At 40.8% G+C, this 27,344-nt stretch overlaps 1 protein-coding gene across 6 annotated transcripts in view; it reads left to right on the top strand.

The window, feature by feature from the left end:
• NALCN (sodium leak channel, non-selective) overlaps positions 1–27,344 on the top strand; it is a 318,959-nt gene that overhangs the window by 261,480 nt on the left and 30,135 nt on the right. For 5 of the 6 annotated variants that reach the window (XM_077855051.1, XM_077855050.1, XM_077855053.1 and 2 more), the window contains 10 exons: positions 8,967–9,068; positions 9,504–9,573; positions 12,320–12,411; positions 12,497–12,619; positions 16,282–16,338; positions 16,572–16,692; positions 16,788–16,919; positions 17,855–18,022; positions 19,717–19,821; positions 23,380–23,486. In XM_077855051.1, the coding sequence (XP_077711177.1) occupies positions 8,967–9,068; positions 9,504–9,573; positions 12,320–12,411; positions 12,497–12,619; positions 16,282–16,338; positions 16,572–16,692; positions 16,788–16,919; positions 17,855–18,022; positions 19,717–19,821; positions 23,380–23,486 (1,077 nt within the window). Of the gene's footprint in view, positions 1–367; positions 455–8,966; positions 9,069–9,503; positions 9,574–12,319; positions 12,412–12,496; positions 12,620–16,281; positions 16,339–16,571; positions 16,693–16,787; positions 16,920–17,854; positions 18,023–19,716; positions 19,822–23,379; positions 23,487–27,344 lie in introns of all 6 variants that reach the window. The other variant, XM_077855055.1, reaches the window with a different exon arrangement.

A 27,344-nucleotide genomic window follows, 5' to 3' on the forward strand; every position in this document is an offset into this window, starting at 1 on the left:
GGAGCATTACTAAATTTTAAATCCCAAATGTGGTGTGCAGTTTCAGACATTCTATTTCCTGAATTATAATAGATGTACTAAAGGCAGAGATTTCCCATGAGCTGATTTCCTTTTTTATTTATCTTACCTACTTATGATATAATACATTAAGGCTTCCTTTATGTTTCAATCTACAATGAGGTTCTGGTTGCCCGTGTATTTACATGTGTATTTATGACAACATTTTGATGAATAGCGCAAGATTGAAAAGAATAAATCGGATGTCGCTTAATAGTAAAGAGCTATATCCATTTACTCAGGACTGGGTTGATTCACAAAGGAGTTGGGTATTCACTACGATAAAAATGCAGCTTTTTCCTCATCTCAGCAAGAGGCCATTACAGAGGAGCTCACCTATTAGCATCTGCTGTTGTCTCCCCTTTGGAGGATCTCATTGTCACTTTCCTGGAGTCAGGTAAGAGCCCTGCCTTCCCAGGAAATACTCATTACCCATTCCCTTACACCGTTCTACAGCCATAGTTTCATGTAATTACCACCGAAGGACTATTTTCCTGTTTTCTGTTGGTGTGATTACATTATATTAACCAACATTCAATAATACTTTGCAATGTGTAACCTTGTGGAGCTCAAGATTTGAGTAAAATTCCTCAAATTTAACGCTCTGCAAAGTCACATTGAAGTTCCTTTAGACGGTAATTATGTTTAATACTAGATGGTTTCATGCAATCTAACTTTTCTATAATGAATGAAAATAATTTGAAGACTCATAGGCCTCTCTTTCATTACAGAATGTACAGGCTTTTCCCACACCCTTGTTCTGGAACATTAAGAAAGAAGATATGGAGAGAGTGAAAGAAGAAAGAAACCGAGGACCCCCTGCTACTATTTCTATAAACAACTAGTGGTGTTTAAAGGCTAATAAAGCTCCAAAGATCTCTCTTATAACCATAATCTTTGGGCCAATTTTAAAATATTTTAGATGGAGGAATGTCAAGAAAAATAGAGACAATTTCTTAAGACCTGATTCTCTTCCCTCAACCTCCATAAAAGATTATATATATATATATATATGGCTGTCATATAAGGGGCAATTGAAATTCCACAGCACAAAGGCAATGCAGAGAGAAGGAGAAGAAAAAAAAAGAATCAATCTTTCATATGTTTTTTTCAAAGGCTTGGCAAGAAACCAGGGGTAATATTTTTGCAACTGGGAATGTGTGTTTGCTGAAGAATATTCCCACATTTGAATCATCATCAGGGGTCCTAGTCTTGTTTTACTTTCAAAGGTAGAGAGGGCATAACATTAACCCCAACTGGGAAAAGGAAAGTGCCTCACTGTAATTCCCCTCCAGGGAGCAGGAATAAAGGGATTACATATGCCTGCATAATGGAGAATTTCCTCACTCAGACAAGACAAAAGACTTCATTATTTTTCACCAGACACTTGAAGCCTTGTGTCTCTCAGTTCAAGAAGACAAGCAGGCAGAGCAATTTTCTCTACTAAACCACTAGGTGGAGTTTCTAAAAAAACTGGCCTTCTAGTACTTGCCATTAACAAGAGATATGGAAAAGACATTGTTAAAACCTTAACATCAGGACTCTCTGGTCTGGCCCCTAAGAAAAGCCAGACTGTGCCTGAAGTTCATAGTGTGTGTTTTCAATATTAGCAGCTTCACTTTTTCTCTAGGCAGCAAATAAATGAATGTTTTAATGTTTTCGTCCTGCAAATGTATTCGTCTTCAGGTGAGATCAAAAAGCATCTACATTCTAATAAAAAAAATTTCAAGTGGCAAAATATAACATTGAATATCCAAATACTCTTCCTTCTGACTAGGTCTGTCACTGAGTAACTTTCATGAAATGTACACCTCACTTCTTATTGGTATATTAGTAAAAGCCTCAAATTCCTTACTTACTATTTCAGCGCAGTAGTAGATTCCTATAAGGCACCATATATAAAGACCATGTTCCTTCCAAGTGACAGGTCAGATCCCCCATTTAAGAAATTTAAATGAATTCAGCTCTGCTTCATATCGACTTGCAGGTTTCCCTTTATAGCTTAACATAGTATATAGATAAAGATTTGTACATTTTCGATTTGCAAGAAGCAATGTGTGATTTTTTATTACTGTCTCATCTCCTATAGGTGTGCAGCCCACTTTTTGAGTGGCATAGCATAGTGTTCTAACTGGAGATAAAATTAAGATCAACGTCCCCTTTAAAAAACATATTTCAGGGGCACCTGGATGGCTCAGTGGTTGAGAGTCTGCCTTTGACTCAGGTCCTGATCCCAGGATCCTAGGATCCAGTCCCACATCAGGCTCCCTGCAGGGAGCCTGCTTCTTCTCCCGCTGCCTGTGTCTCTGCCTATCTCTGTGTCTCTCATGAATAAATAAATAAAATCTTTTAAAATGTTTTAATTTTTAAAAAGCATATTTTGAACACATGCTATTTCCGCACTTCATAAGCCTTAAGTGATCAAAAGAGACATTAAAATATTTGATCTTGGGCAGCCCCGGTGATTCAGTGGCTTAGCGTTGCTTTCAGCCCAGGATGTGATCCTGGAGTCCCAGGATCAAGTCCCACGTCGGGCTCCCTGCGTGGAGCCTGCTTCTCCCTCTGCCTGTGTCTCTGCCTCTCTCTCACTCTGTGTCTGTCATGAATAAATAAATAAAATATTTTTTAAAAAATAAAATATTTGATCTTCACAAAATTTCAAGGTTTACTGGTTTCACAAAATTTATTGAGCACCTACTGTGTGCAAGGTGAAGTAATAATTGAGCAATGAGTAAGTCAAGCCCTGCTCTCCTGGAGCTCTTTGGAGAGAGACACCTATAAGGAACCAAAAGACCAAGGAGAGTGACACAGTGGGAGTGCTGTCACCCTCTTTGGTCTTTTACCCTAAAGATGAAAGATGAGGTGGACCCTACAGGACTTTGATGCCGTGCTGAGCTTCTAGTCTTAATCTTTCTCTGAGGAGCAATAAGATGTTGAAGATTTTAAGACAGCAATGATAATGGTATTAGTTATCATCACTCTTAAATTGCCCGGTAACAAGTTACTCCAAAGATTGGTGATTGAAACAATGCAGATTAATCTCAGAGTCTCAGTCGGGGACCTGGGTGTGACTTGGCTGGGTCTCTCCCTGGGCTGCAGGCATTTTGACTTACTCGGGAGGAACCCCCTACCTACATCACTGTCCTGGTCTTAATAAGATTTAGCTCCCCGTGAGCGGTTAGATTAATGCTTCCATTCCTTCCTCGTGCACTGTTAGCAGAAGTCCACCCTTGTCATTCCTTAAAGAGTGGATCTCTTCATTCCACAGAGAGTCCCCCACCCTCTGTAGAATGTTTTAATACCAACTGTGACATGGGACAACATGGCAGCTTGTTTCGGAGGAACCAGCAAGTGAGGAAGATGGAATGCATTTGTTTTGTGATCTATCCCATCCCATTTATTTACCTTATATTTGTTAAGAGCACGTCATTAAGTCCTGCACACATTCTTGGGTTATGCCAAAGCATGAAAACCAGGAGGCAGGATCATTGGGGGCCATCTTAGAAACACCTACACGGTAGCATTGCAGGAGTTCATTTCAGAGATCACTTTGCTGGGGATAATAACGTACCACGTTTATTGAGAGTGGCTACATGGAGACAGGTTAAGAGATGGCAGCTGTAGTCCATGGCATATATCGCTGTTGATCAGGTTCAGAACAGAGAAGACTTACCTTCCTACATGACCTTGTGTCACAGTTGCTCTTCTGTCTTCCACCCTCTGTAGAATGTTTTATTACCAACCATGGTATGGGACAAGATAGAAAAGTAAATAATAGCAACTAAAATGTAAACGGTGTTTCCAAAGACTGGCACATTCATAATCATAGTTGATCTTCCCTACTCCCTATGAAGTTGGTGGAAAAGGTGCTATCGTTACCCATCTTACATATGGGACACAGAGGCTCAGGGAATGCTCGTCACCTGACGGAGGTCCCACAACCAAGCAAAAGCTGAGGTTGGAATTGCATGATTCTGAACCTCGTGTGTTCTCAAACTGACTTCACCTTAGGCATCCAGTTGAAGGCAGAACTTTGTATCTGAGCTATGCTGCTGGGTATGAAAGTACTAACCTAATGTGCTGTTTGAACTTTGAGACTAGCAAGTTCCAGATCCAGCCCCATACCTCCCTCAGCCTCCTATGTTGTCCGTCTCCTTCTTCCTCTCCACCTAGCACCTACTCCTCCTGGCCATCGCTCTACCTGGGAGTATGCCAGGAGCTGCACTTCCTGGGAACACAAGGATGAGCAATTACATGGTGCCTAAAGAACTTGCCGTCTAATGAGGCGGGTGACCAATGATGACAAAATGCCATAAGCATTGAACAACTTTGGCTCCATGCTGTAGGAACATGGGACATAAAACATTTGTCTGTGCTTTCACGTAGGTGAATATTCATTTCTCACTTTATTTTACTTCTCCGAACCCATTTGTGTCAAAGTGTGTAATTCTGTTATACATGTTGGAAATACTAGTTCACAGTTCACAGTTTGGATTACAATATATACTTGTATATAATAAAATTATATTTCCTTTTAAAAATAATAGAGCAGGGGCAGCCTGGGTGGCTCAGTGGTTTAGTGCCACCTTCGGCCCAGGGCGTGATCCTGGAGACCTGGGATCGAGTTCCACATCGGGCTCCCTGCATGGAGCTTGCTTCTCCCTCTGCCTGTGTCTCTGCCTCTCTCTCTGTGTCTCTCATGAATAAATAAATAAAATCTTTAAAAATAAATAAATAAGCAAGCAAGCAAGCAAATGTTTACCATACTTTCATGTGAGCGTTGGCACATTGTATTAAAGAATATGTGACCTCTTCATGGAATCCAGTTGTGCCTGATTGAAGTGAATAATTTTCTACCAAGCCTGTTATTTTCCAAAGTAGCAAAATATTTTATGTTATCAAAGAATGTGACAATGGCTTCTGTATAAGGCTGTTTTATTTATGCAGAAATGTCCTAATGTGGCCTTCTTTCTATACCTGCTTCATGTCCAGGTATCCTCAGGGCAGAAGTATTTTGCAGCTTCCTTCCCTTGCTCCCTGCATCCCCCCTCCCACCCCAGATTTATGTCCTTCCATTGAGTTCCTGCCTTCATCCAAAGGAAACTCATAGTTCTTTTGTATAATGTAATTAGGTTTTTCCCATAGGGTTTTTTTTTTTTTAAGATTCTATTTATTTATTCATGAGAGACACAGAAAGAGAGGCAGAGACCTAGGCTGAGGGAGAAGCAGGCTCCTCATAGGAACCCCAATGCGGGACTCAATCCCAGGACCCCGGGATCATGCCCTGAGCCAAAGGCAGACGCTCAACCACCCAGGTATCCTGCCATAGGTATCCTGCCCATAGGTTTTTTCAGACAGATTTATGTATCTGTAGAAAAGATGTTTCTCTTATACCATTACCTGTTGTTTTTGTGTGAAAACTATTATAGATAAATAGCTAGTTATTAACCATAATAGATACAGTGCCTAGAAGAGAATTTTGAGTTTTAATTTTAGTAAGATCCACCACTGTCCTCAGTAGGGGAAATAAAGCCTGCAGGAGCCTTCAAATGAGCTGCCCTTCATGTGCCCCCCACCCACCCCAATCTCTGCAAATTGCCTTCACCCAAATGTTTATTTAGCAATTTGCTAGATGAATGTTGCCCCTAGTTTTCAGCTAAGAAACTCTAGCACATACCTAGAGAATTTCCTACTTCAAAAACCATTGGACACTCAAAGGAAAGAGTGAGATATCAGAGCATTTGGTCTAAGAAGAGACTCAGCAAGAGTTGAGCTGCTAAATGAAGATGGAGATAGTTGTTGACCATTGTTCTAGAACAGATATAAGAGCAGCACTGGGGTGTGGGGCTGGCATAGGAGCTTAGAGACATCACACCGAGCCTGAGGCCAAAGGTGACCTCATGGCACTGAGGGAAGGGGCCACATCTGCCTGACTTCACTTTGCTCAGGTTATGTGGGTATCTTTGGAATTCCACGGAAAGAGGTGGTGGGTAAGCAGCCTCTGCTCAGAGAACACAGGCTCTGGCAGGTCCCCTCAGTAAGGAGTTGAAGACCACTAAGATGTATGCTTGGCTGGAGCAGAACTCTGAAGTCATTTGTTACATGATTTAACTTTTTCTCATCATTCTCTGATTTGAAATTTTACTAGCACTGTTATATCCACAGGAGAAAGTGATAGGAAAAGGAAATGAAAGCCAGTGCTTTTGGGATGCCTAGGTGGCTCAGTGGTTGAGTGCCTGCCTTTGGCTCAGGTCTTGATCCCAGGGTCCTGGGATCGAGTCCTGCATCAGGCTCCTGCCAGAGTCTGCTTCTCCCTCTGCCGATGTCTCTGCCTCTCTCTGTGTGTCTCGTGAATAAATAAATAAATAATCTTTTAAAAAAATAAAGCCAATGGTTTTATATATTATGCACATAGGAGTGGCCATCTCAGTCTGATTAAACACATTTTCTGATTGCAGGGTAGAGCTAAAAACCCTATCACCCTGCCTTCTCATACAGAGAACAAAGATTCATATGTCCCATATATAGCTGAAACTCCAGCTCCTTTTACTGTTATGTTCTGAATTTTCTAGACCCCAACGGGAAAGAAAGGGCTGATCTTGAGCCAAAGAGGAAAAAGGGTTGCGTTCTCACCACACTTCAGCCATGTTGATGGTGGAGGTGATTAGAAGAGATGCCACAGGATGTGGAGTCTTACCAATAGTGGATCTGCCTCCACCCACCTTGGAGACCTTCCCTGTTCAGCCAGAGGAGGGAGTCTCAACAGGATCCGCAGAGCCACCCCAGTGGGTGTGGGTGTGTTAAAATGACTTGGCTGCTGGGACATCCATGAGGTTCTGCAATCCATAGATGCTGTCCTGACTCTTCCCCAGCAAGAATGGTGGGGCATGCTCAGCATGAGCTCTCAGGCAACTTCCAACAGACCTTTATCACAGGCAGCTCAAAGTCAGTGATATTCTTCCATTTCAAACAGAGCAGGGACAGCCAGCTCAAAAAGATGTACTGTAATTGATTTGTATGTGTTTTGTATGTAAGGCCTAGGGGCTCAACTACTTTGGGGGGAGTCTTGTGACAAAAAATAAAGGTTACTAAGAGAGTGGCCAAAGGTTAAGCCTTGACGTTTACACAAATGGCAGAGATCTCTCCATCTGTGCCAGGATAACACTGTTCTCCAAATAGGTGTTCTCCAAGGATGCCTGGTTGGCTCAGTGATTAAGCATCTGCCTTTGGCTCAAGTCATGAGCCTGGGGTCCTGAGGTCAAGTCTTGCATAAAGCTCCCCATGGGGTGCCTGCTTCTCCCTCTGCCTATGTCTCTGCCTCTCTGTGTGTCTCTCATGAATAAATCAATAAAATCCTAAACACACACACACACACAAATAGATGTTCTCCGGATGCTTCGTGATTTGCAGTCCTTGGTCTAAAGAACAATTCTTAATATACATACATCGTACATGATCGTGCTAAACCTTTGTGAACTCAGCCTAACTTATAAATGTGTCTTCCTGTGGGATGCCATTCTAGTCCTGGAAATAATATCATGCCATGAATCCTTGGTATTTCATAAAATTTTGACTTTGGATTTCATCTCGAAATGATCCATGGTGCTTATTAAACTAAGAAGAGTGATTTGGGGAACGAGGGATTGCTTCCTGTAATACATTTACATTCATTGAATTTGCATGATTTACATAGGTACCGTAATTATCTTCATTGGCATCAAAAGCATTTTTAACTACTTGAATATACAGGTGATATCATAAGAACTGCTTCAAAGTATGCTAAATAGATGTGGATCTCTTTTTTAAGATCTTAACTCCAAGACAGACAGTGAAATCTAATTCAAAGCCAGTCTAGAGATGTGTTTTAGGAAACATAAGTATGAAAGATCTATCTAAGGCAATGACAGAAGTCATGTGTTCTGAACAAATCATTGATTCATTGAACAAATACAGCATCATAGGATTTGCATATTGTAAAATCATTGCATTTTAAGTCTGTGAGTTTTCCTTGAGATCAAGGTCTTGTCCTCACTTTACCAATAAGAAAACTGAGCCCAAAGGCCCCTCACCTAGTCTGTGACAGTGTCGCCTGTGGAACACAGATCTCTGGGCCTCTGTATTATTTTCTTTCCACTTGACTACTACATCAAGGGAATTGCTGTCATTTCCAGTTGGAGAGAGCTTTCTGGAAGAGGAGTTTTGTTTTCTCTTCCAATCATTCACACCCCAGGTGTTGAGTCACCCAATTATCTTCCCTCATTAGCAAATCTGAAACTATAGCAGCTCACATATGGTTTCAAGTGGGCACGTTTTAAAAAGTCTTCAGAGTTTTGTGGTTGCAAAAAAAGTGGTAACTGGTTACCTGTAATCCACAGGCTTCGGACTGAGGTTCCTCTAGTTATTAATCTCAGCTTTAATTACTTCTCTTTACACGTTTTGCTCCTAGTTTTATGTTCTCCTATTTGCCTGGAGTTCCGCAAAATCTCTTTGGAACATATACTCTATCATCCCAGAGGCCTGGGTAGACAAATCCTTCCCCAAAGGGCTGTTCTTAGAAACCTCCTCGTCTAAATTCAAAACGAACATCATACTTACCTAGGGTTAGGCTAGCCCTACTGCTTGCAGAATCCTGATGGGAGCTCTCTCCTTGGGTGGGGGCAAGCAAGTCGTGGCAGGCAGGAGCTTTCCGTTTATTTTCCAGCACTGCCCGTAGCTGTGACAGTTCTGCTTTGTAAGTGTTCTTGACACAGAGCCTCAAGCCCATTTTCCTTTATGGTTATGTGTCATTTGCTGTGTTTTGCCCTATCATTGCTGTTTCCTTAAAAATAATAAGAATAACGAGCAGTTGTGTATTATTCATCCCAAGTGTACCGATCAGGCATTTATCTCGGGCTCCTTTTTTTTCCTAGAGCTTGCACTCGACAGCGCATGCTGAGCGGATCATTTGAGGGGCAGCCAGCAAAGGAAAGGTCAATTCTCAGTGTGCAGCATCATATCCGCCAGGAGCGCAGGTAAATACACCAGGAGACAAAGCTGCAGAGAAACCAAGGAAAGGAGATTTACAGGAAATGCTCTCCGTGCACAGCCCCAGTTAGCAGACAGGGGTGTGTGAGGAACTTTGTTCTATTTGCTGATGGCAATGATAACAAAACTCACAATCAGAGTCAAAGATTCAAAAATTCTTTCAAAAACTTCTTCCTTGGTGATGACCAAATTGTTTTAAAATCAGAAAGGAAAATTCTGAAATTTGTTAGGTGAGAACAAAGACATTTGAATACATGAAAGCTTTCACTATGAAAAGAAATAATAAGCATTTGAGACGGCATCAGAAAAGTTACTTTATTTTGGACTTATAATGGTCATTGCTTAAAAGTTAAGATTTGGTCTTGGAAAAAAAAAAAGACTTGGTCTTGGATGTAATGAGCAGTTGGTTGTGGTTGTTTTAGGTCACTGAGACATGGATCCAACAGCCAGAGGATCAGCAGGGGCAAATCTCTTGAAACCCTGACTCAAGACGTAAGTTCTAAGCAATGCTTTGGATTTGGGAAACATTATGAAAATGCATTTATATAGCTGCTTAGACTATTCTACAGCATGGGTCCTTCTGTAACATTGTCCTGTCTCCATAAGACTTTATACCAGAGGGAATCAGGAAACTCCGGAAGCAAATTAGATGGCCAGTACAGAAGAGTGATCATTAACCTTTCAAAAATCCAGATATTCCACAAAGCACATGTCTTCATTAAGATAGCAACAAAAAAGTGATATGTCATTTGCCTTTGATTGATGTTCAAGATATTTAAAGCATTTTATAGAATTGATTTGTATCATTAACTTTAAGCCTTTATTAATTTCCAAATATTCTAGAATCTAGATCCAGTAGATCTAGATAACTTTAAGGCTTTACATACTAGGAAATAAAATCCTATTTCTAGAAGAATTTTTCCATCAAAGACTGCATACTATTTCCCAAGAATTTCTTTGCTTTTAGACTCCAGGTCATTCATTGATTTATTAACTGACTCAAAAAATATTTACCAAGTGTTTATTATGTTCCAGGCCCTGTTCTAAGTGATGAGGAGCAGTAGGGAAACAAGACAAAAACTCTGCCTTCCAGGAACTTAGATGTTAGTAAAAGAGATCAAAGACTAAGCAAGGAAACAAATATATAATCATTTCTGGAAGTGTTTTTTTACTTATTCTCCATCATGTGTCCATTGCTGTGACAGTTTTGCTCTGCATTATAAAGAAAACAAAAATGATGTTAAGAAATCAAAGATGTAGATTTGGAGGCAGGAAGTGTTTGAGAAGATAGTGTTCACACATCTGTATTAGACCATAGACTCAAACAAAGAGAAGAAACAAGCCACCTGAGAACCCAGGGAAACCCATGGAGGCAGAAGTCTAGGCTCTGAGTTAGACTCACCAGCAGCTGTGTCATGCTGAGGTATCTAAGAGACTTACAAAGTGCATATTAAATAATTAACATTAGTGACACCCTCATTAAAATAGAGGTCTTCAGTTAAGTCTGGCTAAATTCATTAAGAAAACAGAGTCTCGAATGTTCAGAGCCAAGGATGGCGTTTGAGAAATGAGCCCTAGCAAAAGAAAAGTAGCAAGCCTTAGGGTTTTGGGGTTTTTGTTTGTCTTTTTCACTACTTTTTCCTCATATTTCTTAAGAGTTTCTGGAGTTGCCAGAATAATCCAACTGCTTTCAGTCTGTAGAAACTGCTATCTTAGAGTAAACTATCCTAAGTGTTCCAGGCACAACTGACAACAGAAGAAGTTGGTGATGAGAACACCTGATACCATCATTACCCATTTTACTGGGTTCTCATTGGTGCACACATCTGTTAGTGCCATGATTTTTAAGCCAGAGGTCTGTCTGATATGATCTACCACGTGGTCTACGTGGAATTGTGATCAGTACATATGGCCTAAGTACGTATAATCTGGGGGCCAGGCATGTTGTGTGGAGAAAATTTCTAGAAGCAAATTCAGAGAGGCAACACTAGTTCAAAGCACTTTCCTTCAGTGTGATTGGCTAGGAGCACATAGCCTACTTAAGAACCAAATTAGAACATGGCTTTGAAAATATGTGTTTAAATATACACAACAAAAGGCCTTACCTGAATAGTCTCAATTCCAGAGGCTTAGTTCTTCTTCAAAGACTTTTTTTTTTAATTATTTGACACACACACACACAGAGAGAGAGCACAGTCAACCGGAGCAGCAGGTAGAGGAAGAGGGAGAAGCAGGCTCCTCGCCGAGCAGGGAGCCCAATGCAGGGCTCGATTCCAGGACCGTGGGATCATGACCTGAGCCAAAGGCATATATTTAACTGACTGAGCCACCCAGGCTCCCCCAAAGATTTTTTTACTCTATTTATTACACAGACATATAATAAATGTGTGATTGAGGTGTGCTATCTTCTCCATAGCAAAAGGTGATGAGGCTCTGCTAATCTCCTAAGAAATCACTCCTTATGTCTTTTTCTCCATAACAGAAGCAATCTAAAATAAAGAGTTTCATCTGTCTCACTCCAATGACAGAAGATACAGATAATGAAATCAAAAGAATCCTTGATAATATCTATCAGGTTATTTGAGCAACAGCTGTCCATGTCCCATGGAGTGAAAACCAGAGTCGGAGTCGTGCATCATCAGACCCCTCCCATGCCTCTGGCCTCCATGTCTACTGGTGCTTGCCCTCTTGACTCCACCCACAGGGCATCTTGGCTGTTCCAGGTGCACGCAGCTGTTCCCTGCACATGAGGACTTCCCTTCCTATGGAAAAGCACATTTCTGCAGATACCTAGCGGCCTGCAGATCCTTCTCATCTTTGCTCAAATAACAGCTTCTTATTGAGGCCTGCTGTGACCAGTCTGTTCAAACTTGGAGCCTTCTAGCACTCTCTATCCACTTTGTTGATAACATAGCACTGAATATCTTCTAACAGCATCCCATATTATGATTGAATTTTTATCTGTCTCTCCTGACTAGGATGTCAGCCCCACAAGAGCGGGATTTCATCCTCTATTTTTGCTTTTTTGCCATATCCCCAGCACTGCAAAAGTGCCTGGCACATAATAGGTCCTCAACAAATTAAAAAAAAAAATACCCTATACAAGGAAAAAAAATGCCCTTGCTAAGATGAATGTGGCCATTTAAAATATATGTTAAAATAAAGATATTAACTTCAGTTTTTTTAAAAATGATCTTTCTGGGCCTTCAAAAAAGTCTTCCTTTTATTGTATTTCTAGCACTCCAATACAGTGAGATACAGAAATGCACAGAGAGAAGACAGTGAAATCAAGATGATCCAGGAAAAAAAGGAGCAAGCAGAAATGAAAAGGTACGGAGTGCTACAGTTTCTGGGCCCTCGTGCTGGAATGACAGCCTTTCCCTCAGCATTACTGTACATAAATTTCCACTTCCAGGAAAGTGCAGGAAGAGGAGCTGAGAGAGAATCACCCATACTTCGACAAGCCACTGTTCATAGTTGGACGGGAGCACAGGTTCAGAAACTTCTGCCGGGTGGTGGTCCGGGCACGCTTCAATGCGTAAGTACACTCCATTTCAGCCAGGTGTTTGGCCTGAGTCGTACAAACAGCAGGAGAGGTTGTCATAGGAGGGAGAAGGAGCATGTAATCCTAATGGGGTCACAAAATAAACCGTGGGCTAATTAATCATGCTGCTCCTCTTTGCCGAGTGGCCGACCAGGTGGAAAACAAACAAAGGTTGCAAGTCGTTAACATTTATATAAAACTCACGTTTATGAACCACTGAACAGCCAGCCACCTTTACGTGCTCATTTTAACAGTCACCAAATACATTTCTGTCAGTGTTACTAACTCCACGTTTTGTTTTGGAAATACTGAACCAAGCATAGACTGAATGACATAGGGAAGGTCATTGCCTACATCTTCTTGAGTTTCTTTGTGGCTAAAATACCCTAATTGGTTTATTCTAGAATAATGGAAAATAAAAATAAAGTTGACTAGTGCTTCCATTACTATTATGAGAATAAACCCACTGGCCAGTGTCTCTTCCCTACCCATGTGGAAGACATGTGTAAGAGGCAGGCAGTCTGGTCGACCAGGAGGATGCAGCATTTGTGATGACCCAAGTCAATTTTAGAAGGCAACCAGTGGATAAAATGGGGTTTTTGTGCTGCATAACTTTAGTAAACATCCTGAAGACCTTAAGAGTCCTGGAGGAAGTGTGAAAGCTTTCCATCTAAGCAGTTGGATCTTCCTCGATGCTGTTATTAGTAGCATATGATCATCACTATCTGTTTTGGACTGAACTATGTGTGTCCCCCTGCCCAAAAAAAATCCTATGTTGAAGCCTTAACCCCTAGTACCTCAGAATGTGACTTTATTTGGAAATATCCTCTTTCAAGAGTTAATTAAATTAAGATGAGGTGATTGAGGTGTGCCCTAATCCACTACTATCCTTAGGACTACTGTCCTAAGAAGAGGAGGACATGTGGACACAGACACCTATAGAGGGCAGACAGTGTGAAGACATAGGGAGAAGACGGCCATCTACAAACCAAGGAGGGAGACCTAGAATAGATCCTTCCTTCACAGCCCCCAGAAGGAACCAACCCTGCCCACACCTTCATCTCGGACTTCTCCCTCCAGGACTCAGAGAAAATGTTTCTGATGTTTAAGCTCCTTGGTCTATGCTACTTTGTTACGATAGCATGGTAATATTCAGGTTTGGAGGACACCTGGCAAACTATTTGGTGTCATTTGTATGTCCTCCCCCTCTGCTCTCAACCCCCAACAAAGGAGAACATTTAAATTAGCAGAGGTTAAGGGCCTGGCTCTGCTCAGAGACCCCAACTAGTGCATGGCTCTCTCTGACTGGCAGTCTAGTGTTCTCTCAGCCGTTCTGGAAAGACCCTCCCAATTTAAGGCACCTGAGTCCTAATGATTAAAAACCTTCCTGAGTTTTCACAAAGTAAAAGAAAGAAGCAGGTAGTTTAGAGTTTATTTGATCAATTCCCCAAGTGAGTGTTTCATGTGGATTTATCCTGTTGGCTGTCTCCATGCTAACATCTAATTGCTAATTCTCCACCTCATTTAGTGTGGACTTAGCCTTCTTTTGTCAGCTCTGCAGCTGATGTGGATGGAGGAAGACTTTACTGTAATTGGGAACACACACACATCCAGACCATCAGGGGCTTCACTGAAGCTTGGGCACCGGCTTCCTGAAAGCAAAACTTACAATGTGGGCAGGAGGACAAGAAATTCTATATAAATCACTCAAGATCATGGTTCAACACAGGGGAAAGAGCTCCATCTAATTTCTGGAAATTTAACTGAATAATCATGAGGGAAATTCTTTTTTTTTTTTAAATAAATTTATTTTTTATTGGTGTTCAATTTGCCAACATACAGAATAACACCCAGTGCTCATCCCGTCAAGTGCCCCCTTCAATGCCCGTCACCCATTCACCCCAACCCCCTCGCCCTCCTCCCCTTCCAACACCCCTAGTTCGTTTCCCAGAGTTAGGAGTCTTCATGTTCTGTCTCCCTTTCTGATATTTCCCAAACATTTCTTCTCCCTTCCCTTATTTCCCTTTCACTACTATCTATATTCCCCAAATGAATGAGACCATATGTTTGTCCTTCTCCGATTGACTCATTTCACTCACCATAATACCCTCCAGTTCCATCCACGTCAAAGCAAATGGTGGGTATTTGTCGTTTCTAATGGCTGAGGAATATTCCATTGTATACATAAACCACATCTTCTTAATCCATTCATCTTTCGATGGACACCGAGGCTCCTTCCACAGTTTGGCTACTGTGGCCATTGCTGCTATAAACATTGGGGTGCAGGTGTCCCGGCATTTCATTGCATCTGTATCTTTGGGGTAAATCCCCAACAGTGCAATTGCTGGGTCGTAGGGCAGGTCTATTTTTAACTCTTTGAGGAACCTCCACACAGTTTTCCAGAGTGGCTGCACCAGTTCACACTCCCACCAACAGTGCAGGAGGGTTCCCTTTTCTCCGCATCCTCTCCAACATTTGTTGTTTCCTGCCTTGTTAATCTTCCCCATTCTCACTGGTGTGAGGTGGTATCTCATTGTGGTTTTGATTTGTATTTCCCTGATGGCAAGTGATGCAGAGCATTTTCTCATGTGCGTGTTGGCCATGTCCATGTCTTCCTCTGTGAGATTTCTCTTCATGTCTTTTGCCCGTTTCATGATTGGATTGTTTGTTTCCTTGCTGTTGAGTTTACTAAGTTCTTTATAGATCTTGGAAACTACCCCTTAATCTGACATGTCATTTGCAAATATCTTCTCCCATTCTGTAGGTTGTCTTTTAGTTTTGTTGACTGTATCCTTTGCTGTGCAGAAGCTTCTTATCTTGATGAAGTCCCAATAGTTCATTTTTGCTTTTGTTTCTTTTACCTTCGTGGATGTATCTTGCAAGAAGTTACTGTGGCGAGTTCAAAAAGGGTGTTGCCTGTGTTCTCCTCTCGGATTTTGATGGAATCTTGTCTCACATTTAGATCTTTCATCCATTTGAGTTTATCTTTGTGTATGGTGCAAGAGAGTGGTCTAGTTTCATTCTTCTGCATGTGGATGTCCAATTTTCCCAGCACCATTTATTGAAGAGACTGTCTTTCTTCCAATGGATAGTCTTTCCTCCTTTATCGAATATTAGTTGACCATAAAGTTCAGGGTCACTTCTGGGTTCTCTATTCTGTTCCATTGATCTATGTGTCTGGTTTTGTACCAGTACCACACTGTCTTGATGACCACAGCTTTGTAGTACAACCTGAAATCTGGCATTGTGATGCCCCCAGATATGGTTTTCTTTTTTAAAACTCCCCTGGCTATTCGGGGTCTTTTCTGAGGGAAATTCTTGAACTGCTAGGGCAGGGTCTTTAACTGAGTGTTTTTAAATGGAAGTCTGAATTTTGTCACATGCATGTCAAAAATTGTTGAATGGAGTCATGTATTCTAAAATCAAGGATTTTGAGAAATTTTAAACTTTACTTTCACAAACATCAGCCGCAACCTCTTTGGATTTTTCTGTCACCTAATGTTCTCTGCCTTTGAAAGTCACACAGTTCCTGGAAATGTAATTTTATAGAGGATATAAAAGAGATTTTAGGTAGATAAGATGTTTATAAATCCCATGCTGCCAAGTGATAACACGCTTGCTATGTTGCAGAATTTTGTGTTTGTTCTCTCTTCCAGATCTAAAACAGATCCCGTCACAGGAGCTGTGAAAAATACAAAGTACCATCAACTTTAGTAAGCATTACAAAGTCCATTTTCCATGCACATTTGAAATCTCCATGTACTGCTTTATGCTGCATAAAAATGTAAAGATTCTCTTTATTTTCTTGCCATATCATGCTATGAAATAGACAATTGGGGATTAAAAAAAATGCCAGTCACATTTCTAGAATCACAGAAGGGTCATCTCTGACATGCACGGCCTTCCCTGGAGCCTTCGTTTCTCAATCTTGTTTGGTCTCTGGCAGTGATTTGCTGGGCTTGGTGACTTACCTGGACTGGGTCATGATCATCGTAACCATCTGTTCCTGCATTTCCATGATGTTTGAGTCCCCCTTTCGAAGAGTCATGCACGCCCCAACTTTGCAGGTATGGCTGCCAAATCTCAGCCCACAGCTCAGCAGAAAACACTGGGCTGCAGTTTGTCCCTTCTTGGTGACCCAACTGCCTCTTGCCCATTTCAGATTGCCGAGTACGTGTTTGTGATATTCATGAGCATCGAGCTTAATCTGAAGATTATGGCAGATGGCTTATTTTTCACTCCAACTGCTGTCATCAGAGACTTTGGTGGAGTCATGGACATATTTATATATCTTGTGAGTCTCTGTTTTTCCTAAATGTGAGACACTGTGGTTTTGTGAACTCTCCGCCTTTCTCAGTCCAAGAGAAAGATATGTGAGTATCAGAGGTTTAGATGCCATTACTGAGTCACAGGTAGTCTACTACAGGCAAATGAAGGCATGCACAAAAAATCTAAATAAAAAGCATTAAGAAATTCCATGGATATGCTTCACATACATCAACCACATTCCTATCCACGTACGACATACATTAATAAGGCCTAAGATAGAAATCTCATTCACACCTCACAATCCTGTGGCTCCCATACTAAAAAACAAAAACAAAACCTACATCATAATTGATTGATGAGCTCCTCATTGCTAAAAACCAACCTAACATGAGAGTGGTTGGACCTGTCTTTCAATTCCAATATACAAAATACCTGGCTAGACAAGGTGACCATTCAACTGTTCAGTTAAACTAAATTGGGAAACTATAGGAAGGGACTTGAAGAAATTTCATTTTTTCTATATGTCCAAGAAGGCATAAAATCAATGTCTTTTCCAACTTAAGAAGGAGAATTGTGACCGTTAACATGTAAGATTAGATCGTCAATAAAATAGTGAGAATCAGGTCAAGCATGAGGGTGAGCATCCTTGATCAAAGGAATTTCAATCTGAGCCTCAGCGTATAAGTTAAAATAAGGAGGAGAATGCACTGGGGTACACATACACACAATGTGGGCACTCCCACTTCATTTCTGCAAACAGCTGATGACTTTTCCTTTGGCACCACTGGCAGGTCTAGATTGGGTTCAGAGTTAAGAGATTGCATATATAGCTTGTGAATCCTAGTTCTATAGACCATTTGGAATCTCTCAAGGAAAGTTGTCTGCAGTTGGCTCTTAGACAAGTGTAGATAGTGAAGGATAAATTATATAAATTCTAGAGATTTTTTTTTCACTTGCTAGGTAAGCTTGATATTTCTTTGTTGGATGCCTCAAAATGTGCCTGCTGAATCTGGAGCTCAGCTTTTAATGGTTCTGCGGTGCCTGAGACCTCTGCGAATATTCAAACTGGTGCCCCAGATGAGGAAAGTTGTTCGAGAACTTTTCAGTGGCTTCAAGGAAATTTTCTTGGTATGTTACACTTACCCTCTGCTTCTGGTTCATACAGCCCCACTCTGTGATGAAGCTAACAAGGGGGTACAGGGAGTCTTGATTGCCACGGGTAAGTCCCCAATCTTATTTATTGCCAGAGGACTATAAAGATGCTAAGAAAACACAATACACATTTGGAAACTTTTACCGATGGATGCCCTGACTTGTCAGAATATCTAATTCAACTGAACATTTTTAGTAAAAGTAAGATGAAAGGAAGAGCCCAAGAGGTCCTATTTGCTAACACTTCCATTCCTAACTCATGACCCTAATTTTTATTCTGGGTTTTAGTTTCCTTATCCAGAAATCAAAGATAAGGTTCAGCAACACCTTCACAATACTTACAATACTTTGCAATACCTCACAAATATTAGCAGTTAACACATTTGGACTCATTATTTCATTTTGTATGTCCTCAGTTTCTTACAGCATAGACCTTGTCTCTGATCTTTGGAGCATTAACATAAAATAACTTAAAAAAAAAAAAACTAACATACAGGTAAAGCCCACTTTAAGTAGCCTCAGGATACAGTAATGAATACTTGGAAATGGGGCAAAAACATTCTTTATAGTTAGACGATCCTGATTTAGGGTTTTCCAAGACCAGGGTTGCAGAAAAACGATGAGTAGGAAGCCCATTGCTCACAATCATTACAGAAGGATCTGTGCCTTACAAAGGAGTGATCAAAGGATTCTTTTTATTATTGATGAGTTCTGCTCATGCATGGAAAACACGAATTAATTTACATAAGCTTATTTTATATCTTGCTTTCTAGAAACATACCTATGGGGAAAGAACAGCAGTAGTTGCTGTTGATTCAAGGGTATTTTTAAAGACAGGTTGTGATGTTTCTATAGGCACAGAGTTGCTAATATTTTTCTAAAGACGTATTTGAAATCCCATATTTTCTTTGTGCTAAAGCCATAACATGGTGGTTTTTCACACAGCTGGAACTGAAGGGAAAAAGGGTATCACCTGACAGCTAATGTGTATGCATCTTGGAGCCATGATAGAATTTAGCAGAGAAATCTATTTGTGCCTTTCTCCTGATGGTGTTTCTGTGGTTTTGGTATATTTAAGGCAGACATTTAGATTATTCAACCAGCACAGACCAGTGGTTTGGGTCCATGTTTTTTACCCTTTGCCATTTTTCTCTGCTGAGACCAAAGCACCGTCCAGCAGAGGGAGCACCAGTCAATTCACAGACTTGCTTTTTAGGACTAAATGATCTCACCTCCTCTGTGTGCAGCACTTTGGTTTGCCCTCATTGCTCACAAGAAACCAAAACCATTTCTGCTTTGCTGATATAGATAGGAATCCATTTGGAGACAATGGGGAAAATATAATTATTCAAGCATTTTTCTTTTGTTCCATTAACGTGTCGATTTCAAAACCAGAAAAACCCAAGTCATATTAAAAGCACCTTAGCCCATTTTCTTACATGAAAGTCATATGTTTCTATTCTTAAATATTCAAAACCGGTTGTTAATTCTCTTCTCTTAACATCCCAGCAAGGCTAAATTGAATGACCTGTGGTGAAAAAGACGATATCATGAAAAGAACACAGATTTCATACCATGTTATCTGAAAAGTCATGTCCCTGTCACTGTTCAAATCAAGCCTACGTAGAATTTCTTACCAAGACATGTGATGGCTCACCAATTTTTTCCAGGTCTCCATTCTTTTGTTGACATTAATGCTTGTATTTGCAAGCTTTGGAGTTCAGCTTTTTGCGGGGAAACTGGCAAAGTGCAACGATCCCAACATTATTAGAAGGGTAAGATACTGCTTTCTGTGTTTTGGGATTAAAATTGGGGTAGTTCGCCACCTCTTTCCTCCCTGGTCAGCACATGGTGAGACTACTTTGAGAAACCCTTCACAAAACTAAGAATTCTCTTCCCACCAATTCCTTTGGCTTAAGGCAGGCAATGTGTCTCTTCTGGCTAGCACAGGTTATTCTGCTTTCTCCTACTGTTCCAGTGTGAACCTCTGTTGACACCTCTGGCAGAGCCACCTGAAATTCCAGATGCTCGTAGCTGTGAGCCTCAGACACTCTCCCTTTGGGCCTCCCCTAACTTAATCCTGCCTCTGTTGTCACAGAAGACTCCTATCAGCAACCACCACCACCACCACCACCCAGAAAGGACAAGAAACAAAGTTTGACTGTCATAGCACTGTTCATTGCTTCTCCACTTCAGCAGTTCTCTCCATGGGCAAGTCTCGAATCTTCCCCACTAAGAGAGCTAACAAAGACGTAAGCTTGACTACTTCTGCCACTGTCCTTTACCTTATCTTTCTTCAGGCAATGTTAGTAAGAGGAGGCCAGCTCTTGGACAAGCCCAGTGTTTTGGTAGCTGAACATAATGAAATGAGCACATTGCATCTTGGACAAGGTGAACAGTTCTCCTCCAAATGACCTCTAGGAGACTCAAAATTCCTTTTGTCTTCCTCCCTTGTCTACCCTTTGATGTCTTCAAAGTCTTCTCCATTTAGCTGGCAGATAAGAGCACAGAACCACCTGTGTTTTGAGGGTTACGGGCTGAGCCTAGAAGGAGCACCCTCACTTCAGCCAATTTCACCGGAAAGAGCTTGGCTTCCAAAGGCCAGATGGGAGAATGCAATAGGTAGCTCAGTGATGTATCCTGCAGAAAAACGGGGAAAGTGTGGTCACAATTAGCCACCACTGCTACACTATCCAGTGCCCTTTCTCTTAGGATTCTTCCTCATGTTTCATGTAGATTAATGAAGTGAGCCAAGCACTGCTTATGTACAAACAGCAAAAACATTTTCTCTTTCATCCAAATAAAATAACACCTTAAGTCCATTAAAACGCATGTACCCAAAAGGTCTAATAGAGCTTAACTATAATACATATTTCTATTTCCAGAAAATATGGCTCTTGAATATTGATTTTTCATTGGCATGAAAATTTCTACATTTTTAGGGCTATTGATTATAAAAATTATTTGTTCCCTGATGGTTATAAAATACAGATAACACCTTTGTCCAGTCAAACACATTATCAGTTATGTTAATAGTGAGGATTTTAGGAAGTGGCAGAGCAGAAAGGACATACTAGGTTGGGCAGCACCTGTATTGCCTGAGGTTTGGGGAACTTCCATAAACCTTAGAAGACAGAACAAGGAACATGGTATAAAGGTCATGTGTACTGATCAGCTAACAAGGGATGTGATAAAGAGCTGGTGCATTAATCCACAAGCTCTAGTAAGGAAAGAGGAGTTATTTTGCATTCATACTGAATAGAGGCCAGGAAGATGAGAACAACATTTCAAGATGAAGCCCAGAAGGAATCTTACAGAACTCAGTATATTAATAATGACCTAAGCACATTGTGATTTTATACTATCTACTCATACCCAGACCATGCTAAAGATAGAGGTACAAAGGTTAAATAACTTATCCAAGGTTACCCCAAAATAAGTGGGAAGCTATGATTCATGTCTAGGCAGCCTGGCCTTATCGTCCATGCTTTTAACCGGGATGCCAGGATGCCTCACCCAATCAAAGGTGGGCTCCTGCTGGGCTCAGAAAGACAAGCTGGGAGAGGCCATAAGGCCAAGTATATCATGGGGCCTCTATTTGATCCACCACAACACAATCAATAGGAATAATGTCGTAGATGAACGTGTAAAGTTACTATGAAACGATAACTGCAATATATTTTAACCGCAAAAGTGGCCTTTGGAAGAGTAAAAACTGTACCATTCCATATATGTGTAGAAAAAAGACTGGAAGGATATTCACCAAAATGTTAACTGTGTTTGTCTTTGGTAAAACAACTGTGTTGTCTTTGGGTAAGTTTGTCTATGCCTTTTACATTAAAGGGTTATTATTTGTGTAAGAAGGCTTTTGTTTTAATGGATTTTATTGGTAATCCAAACAGAAATGATGTTGGCATTAACAAAACCTGTGAAAATAAGAATGGAGAGGAGACCCAAGCAGGATAGGGGAAAGCCATAGACAACTCTGAGATCTTTATGCCGGAGTTGACAAAGTACTGGTTCATGGACAGCAATGGAAAAGGTGGGAGGAAACAAGGTTAAAGGTTGAAGGTGATTTTAACCAGGCTAAAATTTGAAGTTCTGTTGAAATATCCAAGTATGTACATATTATACCCAGGAAAGGTGTTTAGGTTCAAAATACAACAATCACGGACAGCCAAAGATACAAAAAAAAAAAAAAAAAAGGTAAGGCAAAAAGGAGAATAAAGACAGAAAATGAGTGAAAAACTTCTTACTCCTGTTTTAAAATATTTTTAAAACAATGTTATTGGAGATAGAATTCACCTACTACACAATTCACCCACTGGAAGTATGCAATTCAGTAGTTTTTAGTGTATTCAGAGTTGTATAATAGTCAGTCTTAGAATATTTTTATCACCTCAAAAAGAAACACTGTCTTTTAAACTTGTCCCCTCTATACCCTTATCCCCCTTGCACCCCCACCCCCAAACAACCACGAATCTACTTTCTGTAGACCCTATTGAACTTTTATATGAATGGAATCGTATAACATGTGGTCATTACTGGCTGGCTTCTTTCATTTAGCATAGTGATTTCAAGGTTCACCCATGTTGTAGCAAGTGTCAGAGCTGAATAATATCCCATTGCATGGCTGCACCACATTTTATTTAGGTATTTGTCCATTGATGGGCACTTGAATTGTTTCCATCTTTTGACCATTATGATTAATGCTATTTACAATGATAATGACATAAACACTCATGAACAGGTTTCCATGTAGAAATCTGTGTTCATTTCTCTTGAGTAAAAACCTTAGGGGTGGAACTGCTGGGTCCTCTGGAAATGCTTTGTTTAATCATTTGAAGACCTGTCATACTATTTTCCAAAGTGACTACACCATCCCACCAGCAGCATGAGAGGAATGGGGATGTCAGGGGGGGTAAGGGTAGAGAGGGGATTCCAATTTATGCACATCCTTGCCAAAGCTCATTATTTAACTTTTTGTATACTGCCTTCTTAGTGGATGGAATGTGGTATCCCATCATGGGTTTGCTTTGCATTTCTTGGCTGACTAATGATGTTGAGCATCTTTTATGTGCTCATCGGCCATTTGTTTGTCTTCTTGGGAGGAATGGTTCTTTGGATCCTCTGCCTACTTGCAAATGTTCCCAGTGTGAACTTTCACTGCTCATCTCTGCACTTCTTGTCCCTGTTTGCTGGGTAGCTATCCACATCGCTGTTGTCACATAAAAATCTTTGCTATCCTAGGCTAAAAGTGTTTATCTTTTATCTTTTAGGAGTTCACTGTCTGACCAGGCTTCCCCCTCCTTGTATTTTTTTCCCTATTTTAGGAAGATTGTAACGGCATATTCAGAATTAATGTAAGTGTGTCCAAGAACTTAAATTTAAAATTAAGACCTGGAGAGAAAAAGCCTGGATTTTGGGTGCCCCGTGTTTGGTAAGCATATCAGAAAAAGATCCTGAAGAACGCTATATTTGTCAGTATAAGGTTTTAAATCAATATAATATGGCATGAAAAGTAATTTTGCTAGAGGTGCCAAGATTATTTTAAGTAATACAAGGCAAAGCACTGAATTACCACAGGATGCAAAAATACAGTAAATGAGCAAGCAAGTGGTACACTGAGTCCCGTGTTGCTTCATGAAACTAATGGATTATCACCCCAGTATTTTTCTAATACTTTGAAGTATGTATCTCGATTCACATGGCATTAAAAATTAGTGAGGCTTAAAAGACAAAGATTTTCTATCAAATTAAAACTAAACTCGTCCTGAGTTTCTATATTTAAGGGAGAATCTGATATCCTCAAAACAGTTGTAGAGGAGCCCAAATCATAAAGCTGTTTCAATTTTAAAACTCATTTACATTGAAGGATTTCCATTATTGAAACGCTGGAAAGGAATAATCAGTAACACAAATGATAATATCTAACTTCCCCTTTAAAATTCATTTTTCTTGAAAATGAGTTTTCAAAGCATTTACCTCAAAGCTAGAAGTGTCTAGTACCTTCTTTCTCATCCATTTTATTAATGACCATGAATGAAATCTCTCAGTAGGCTTCATTGATGAACTGAGTGTCCTATTAACTTCGTTCATCCTTTTAAATAGTCATCTGTTTTCTTTTTATTTCATTTTACCTCTTAGAATAACAAGTGAACTATGGCAATGACTCTGCTCTTGTCACAATTGGTGTGCTCTATTAAATGTCAAAACTCTTTCAAAGAAATTGCATTTCACCCAGTTGTACCCTTAGGACTCATTGTTACTAGCTTTGGCATTTCTCTAAAGTGAAATTCACTTTTATAAACAATTCAGTACAATTTTTACTGGGTTTTAATTTTTTAATACCAAAGAACTATGAGAAAAAAAGATGAATTTGGATGTGTGACTTGAGCTGGAGAAGGAAGTACATAACACATGGAGAAATCTTTAGTGCTAAACTAGAAAAGCAATCTAATTTACATTAAAATAAAATATTAAAGCATATAAAGTTTATTTTTGTGAGGTGAAAATGCATTATTACACCTTAAATAATTTATTCATATCAAGACATCAAATGAGATTTTTTTTCCTACTGTTTTGGAATTTTGGCAAAAAGCCTCAAAGCTAAAATGAAAAAAAAAAAAAAAAAGCCTCAAAGCTAAGGTCACTAGGAGATAAATTTGATTATATTCAGAAGAGAGCAACATCCCAGTCCCAGCAGCATTGACTAAAAGGTTATCCACCCCCATCACCCCGCTCTTGTAAAAGAAACACTACTCTCAAAGACAGGGTCATAGAAGTAAATGAATTCAGTAGGCAGTGCTGTGGCATCTCTCCCTTCACTATGGGAGGAGATCAGGGGTGCTTGTCTTCCCAGCCAAGTGAGGTCCCCCACAGGGACTGTCAGAGGCTGGCAAGGCAAGAAGAGATGCTCATGTAGGCAAACGGCTCTTCACCATCTGGCAGGGCAGAGTTATTGGGTGTTCGTGGAAGCTCCAAGTCATCACTGCCTAGGGCCACCTGTTCTGAGCCATCTTGATGGAAGTCTGCTGCAAAGGGCTATGGCTGGGGAGAGGGTGCTCCTACTGGAGGGGCTATGGGGTTGTTTCCAGGAATGAGAACTGAGGAATCAGCCAAAGACTATCCTTAGCAGGAATGACACAATGAGGCACCCTCATGCTGAGGGATGTTTCAAAATATAGTGTATTAATAGAAAATTTCAGGTATAGTAAAGCCAACAGATTGAGACAATTACCATTGAAGAGCTAGTTTGTTACTCATCGTTCCCAAGAGAATGGGGAGGCCACAGAGGGAAGCACCAGAGTCAATCACCAGTTACTGTGGGCAAGAGCCTTTATTGTGGTTTCCCTGAGTTGGGATTGATGAGTCCAGGCAACCAGGTTTAGTATTGGCTCGTTGAGTAACTTCAGTGGGCTCTGGGACACAGGAGCTATCCCCAGTGGTCTGGTAACTGGTGATTAGGGCAGGTGGATGATGGGCTAGAGTGTGGAAACCTGATAAAAGAGGTAGTTGGGGGGGGATCCCTGGGTGGCTCAGCAGTTTAGCCCCTGACTTCTGCCCAAGGCTTGATCCTGGAGTCCCGGGATTGAGTCCCACATCAGGCTCCCTGCAGGGAGCCTGTTTCTCTCTCTGCCTGTGTCTCTGCCTCTCTCTCTCTTTCATGAATAAATCTTTTAAAAATCTTAAAAAAAAAAAAAAAAGAGGTAGTTGGGGCTGTGGACTCTGGGTCTGTGTTTGAAAAGCAAGCCCTAAAAACACTTCCCAAGGAGGTGGGAGGGTGATAGGAAGGTAGGAGGCCAAAGCAGGGTGATTCCGGCACTTTATCAAGTTGTCCAGAACAAAGTGTGTCCACCGTATGCTTGTAGGACAGATGTTAAATTATCAAGTTTACAGAAGCTAAGAACATGGCAGACAATGTACTCCATGAAAAGAATAGCTTTTGTGATCAGAGCAGCAGTGGCCAGCTTTCACCAATGTAAGATACCTGGACTTGAACTCCATTTCTAAGTCCAGTTGCATCACATCCCCACCTTGTAAGAATCAGATGGTGGCCTGAAGGGGAGGAGGGAACAGAGTAGCCAGCACTCTTCCCTCCTCGTCTCGGATCGGGCTGAGTGGCTAAGGATGGGGTTCTTGTACAGGTTATGAGAACAAAGGTCTGATGTAGAACAGAGTGGGCTTTTTAGAATGAAACTCATCTAATAGAACTGAAAGTGACCAAGAGGCTTTGGGATCTCCAAGATGTCAGGAAAGGAGCTAGGACCCACTGGAAGGCAGTGTTGGGAGAAAAGTAAACCTGTTTCCAACCATATCCCTGGCATTCAGCCTGTTCCATAAAACCAGCTACCTGTGATTTTAAAAATTGAAATGAACTGAAATGCAGTGTTTCATGTAAGTTATTATTAAGGGTTTCAAGTTTGACGGCACTTTAAAAGCATAAGCTGATAGAGGGGCGTCACTTGAACACCATTACAATAGGGCTTGTCCATTTGTTCAGAATATTGTGACTTGGGTTAGTTTTGGGAAAATAAAAATCTTCTGTCAAATGAATGTCGACTATAACCATGATAATTTTCACATTTTCCTTCTTTAGTAAGCTCATCAACAGCAGCCAAAATGTTACAATTTTATATTGGCAAATTTATGATTAAGAAAATAACTTATAGCTAGGGAACTGGCATTGGAGAATACTTTGATAATTATAATTAGGAAAGACATAAATATGCACCACCTAATTCAGGAGACAGGCTTCTATATTTCTGTTCGGATAAATACATTCATTTTCTTCTGAATCACTCAGACTTGATGAGATAAAAATTACCTTGGTAAAAAGTATAAAATACATATATTGTAAATATTGTGTGTTTTGTTTAAGCAGAGGCCTAGGACATAGAACGATGAGAGAAATATTTTTTTAATTTTTTTTTTTTTATGATAGTCACACACACAGAGAGAGAGAGAGGCAGAGACACAGGCAGAGGGAGAAGCAGGCTCCATGCAGGGAGCCCGACGTGGGACTCGATACCGGGACTCCAGGATCGCGCCCTGGGCCAAAGGCAGGCGCCAAACCGCTGCGCCACCCAGGGATCCCGAGAAATATTTTTTTTTGAAATATTTTTTTTTTAAAAAAGGCACTCGGGGGATCCCTGGGTGGCGCAGCGGTTTGGCGCCTGCCTTTGGCCCAGGGCGCGATCCTGGAGTCCCGAGATCTAGTCCCACGTCGGGCTCCCTGCATGGAGCCTGCTTCTCCCTCTGCCTGTGTCTCTGCCTCTCTCTCTATCTCTGTGTGACT

The sequence above is a fragment of the Canis aureus genome, chromosome 17 (genome assembly GCF_053574225.1).
Source record: "Canis aureus isolate CA01 chromosome 17, VMU_Caureus_v.1.0, whole genome shotgun sequence".
NCBI lineage: Eukaryota > Metazoa > Chordata > Mammalia > Carnivora > Canidae > Canis > Canis aureus.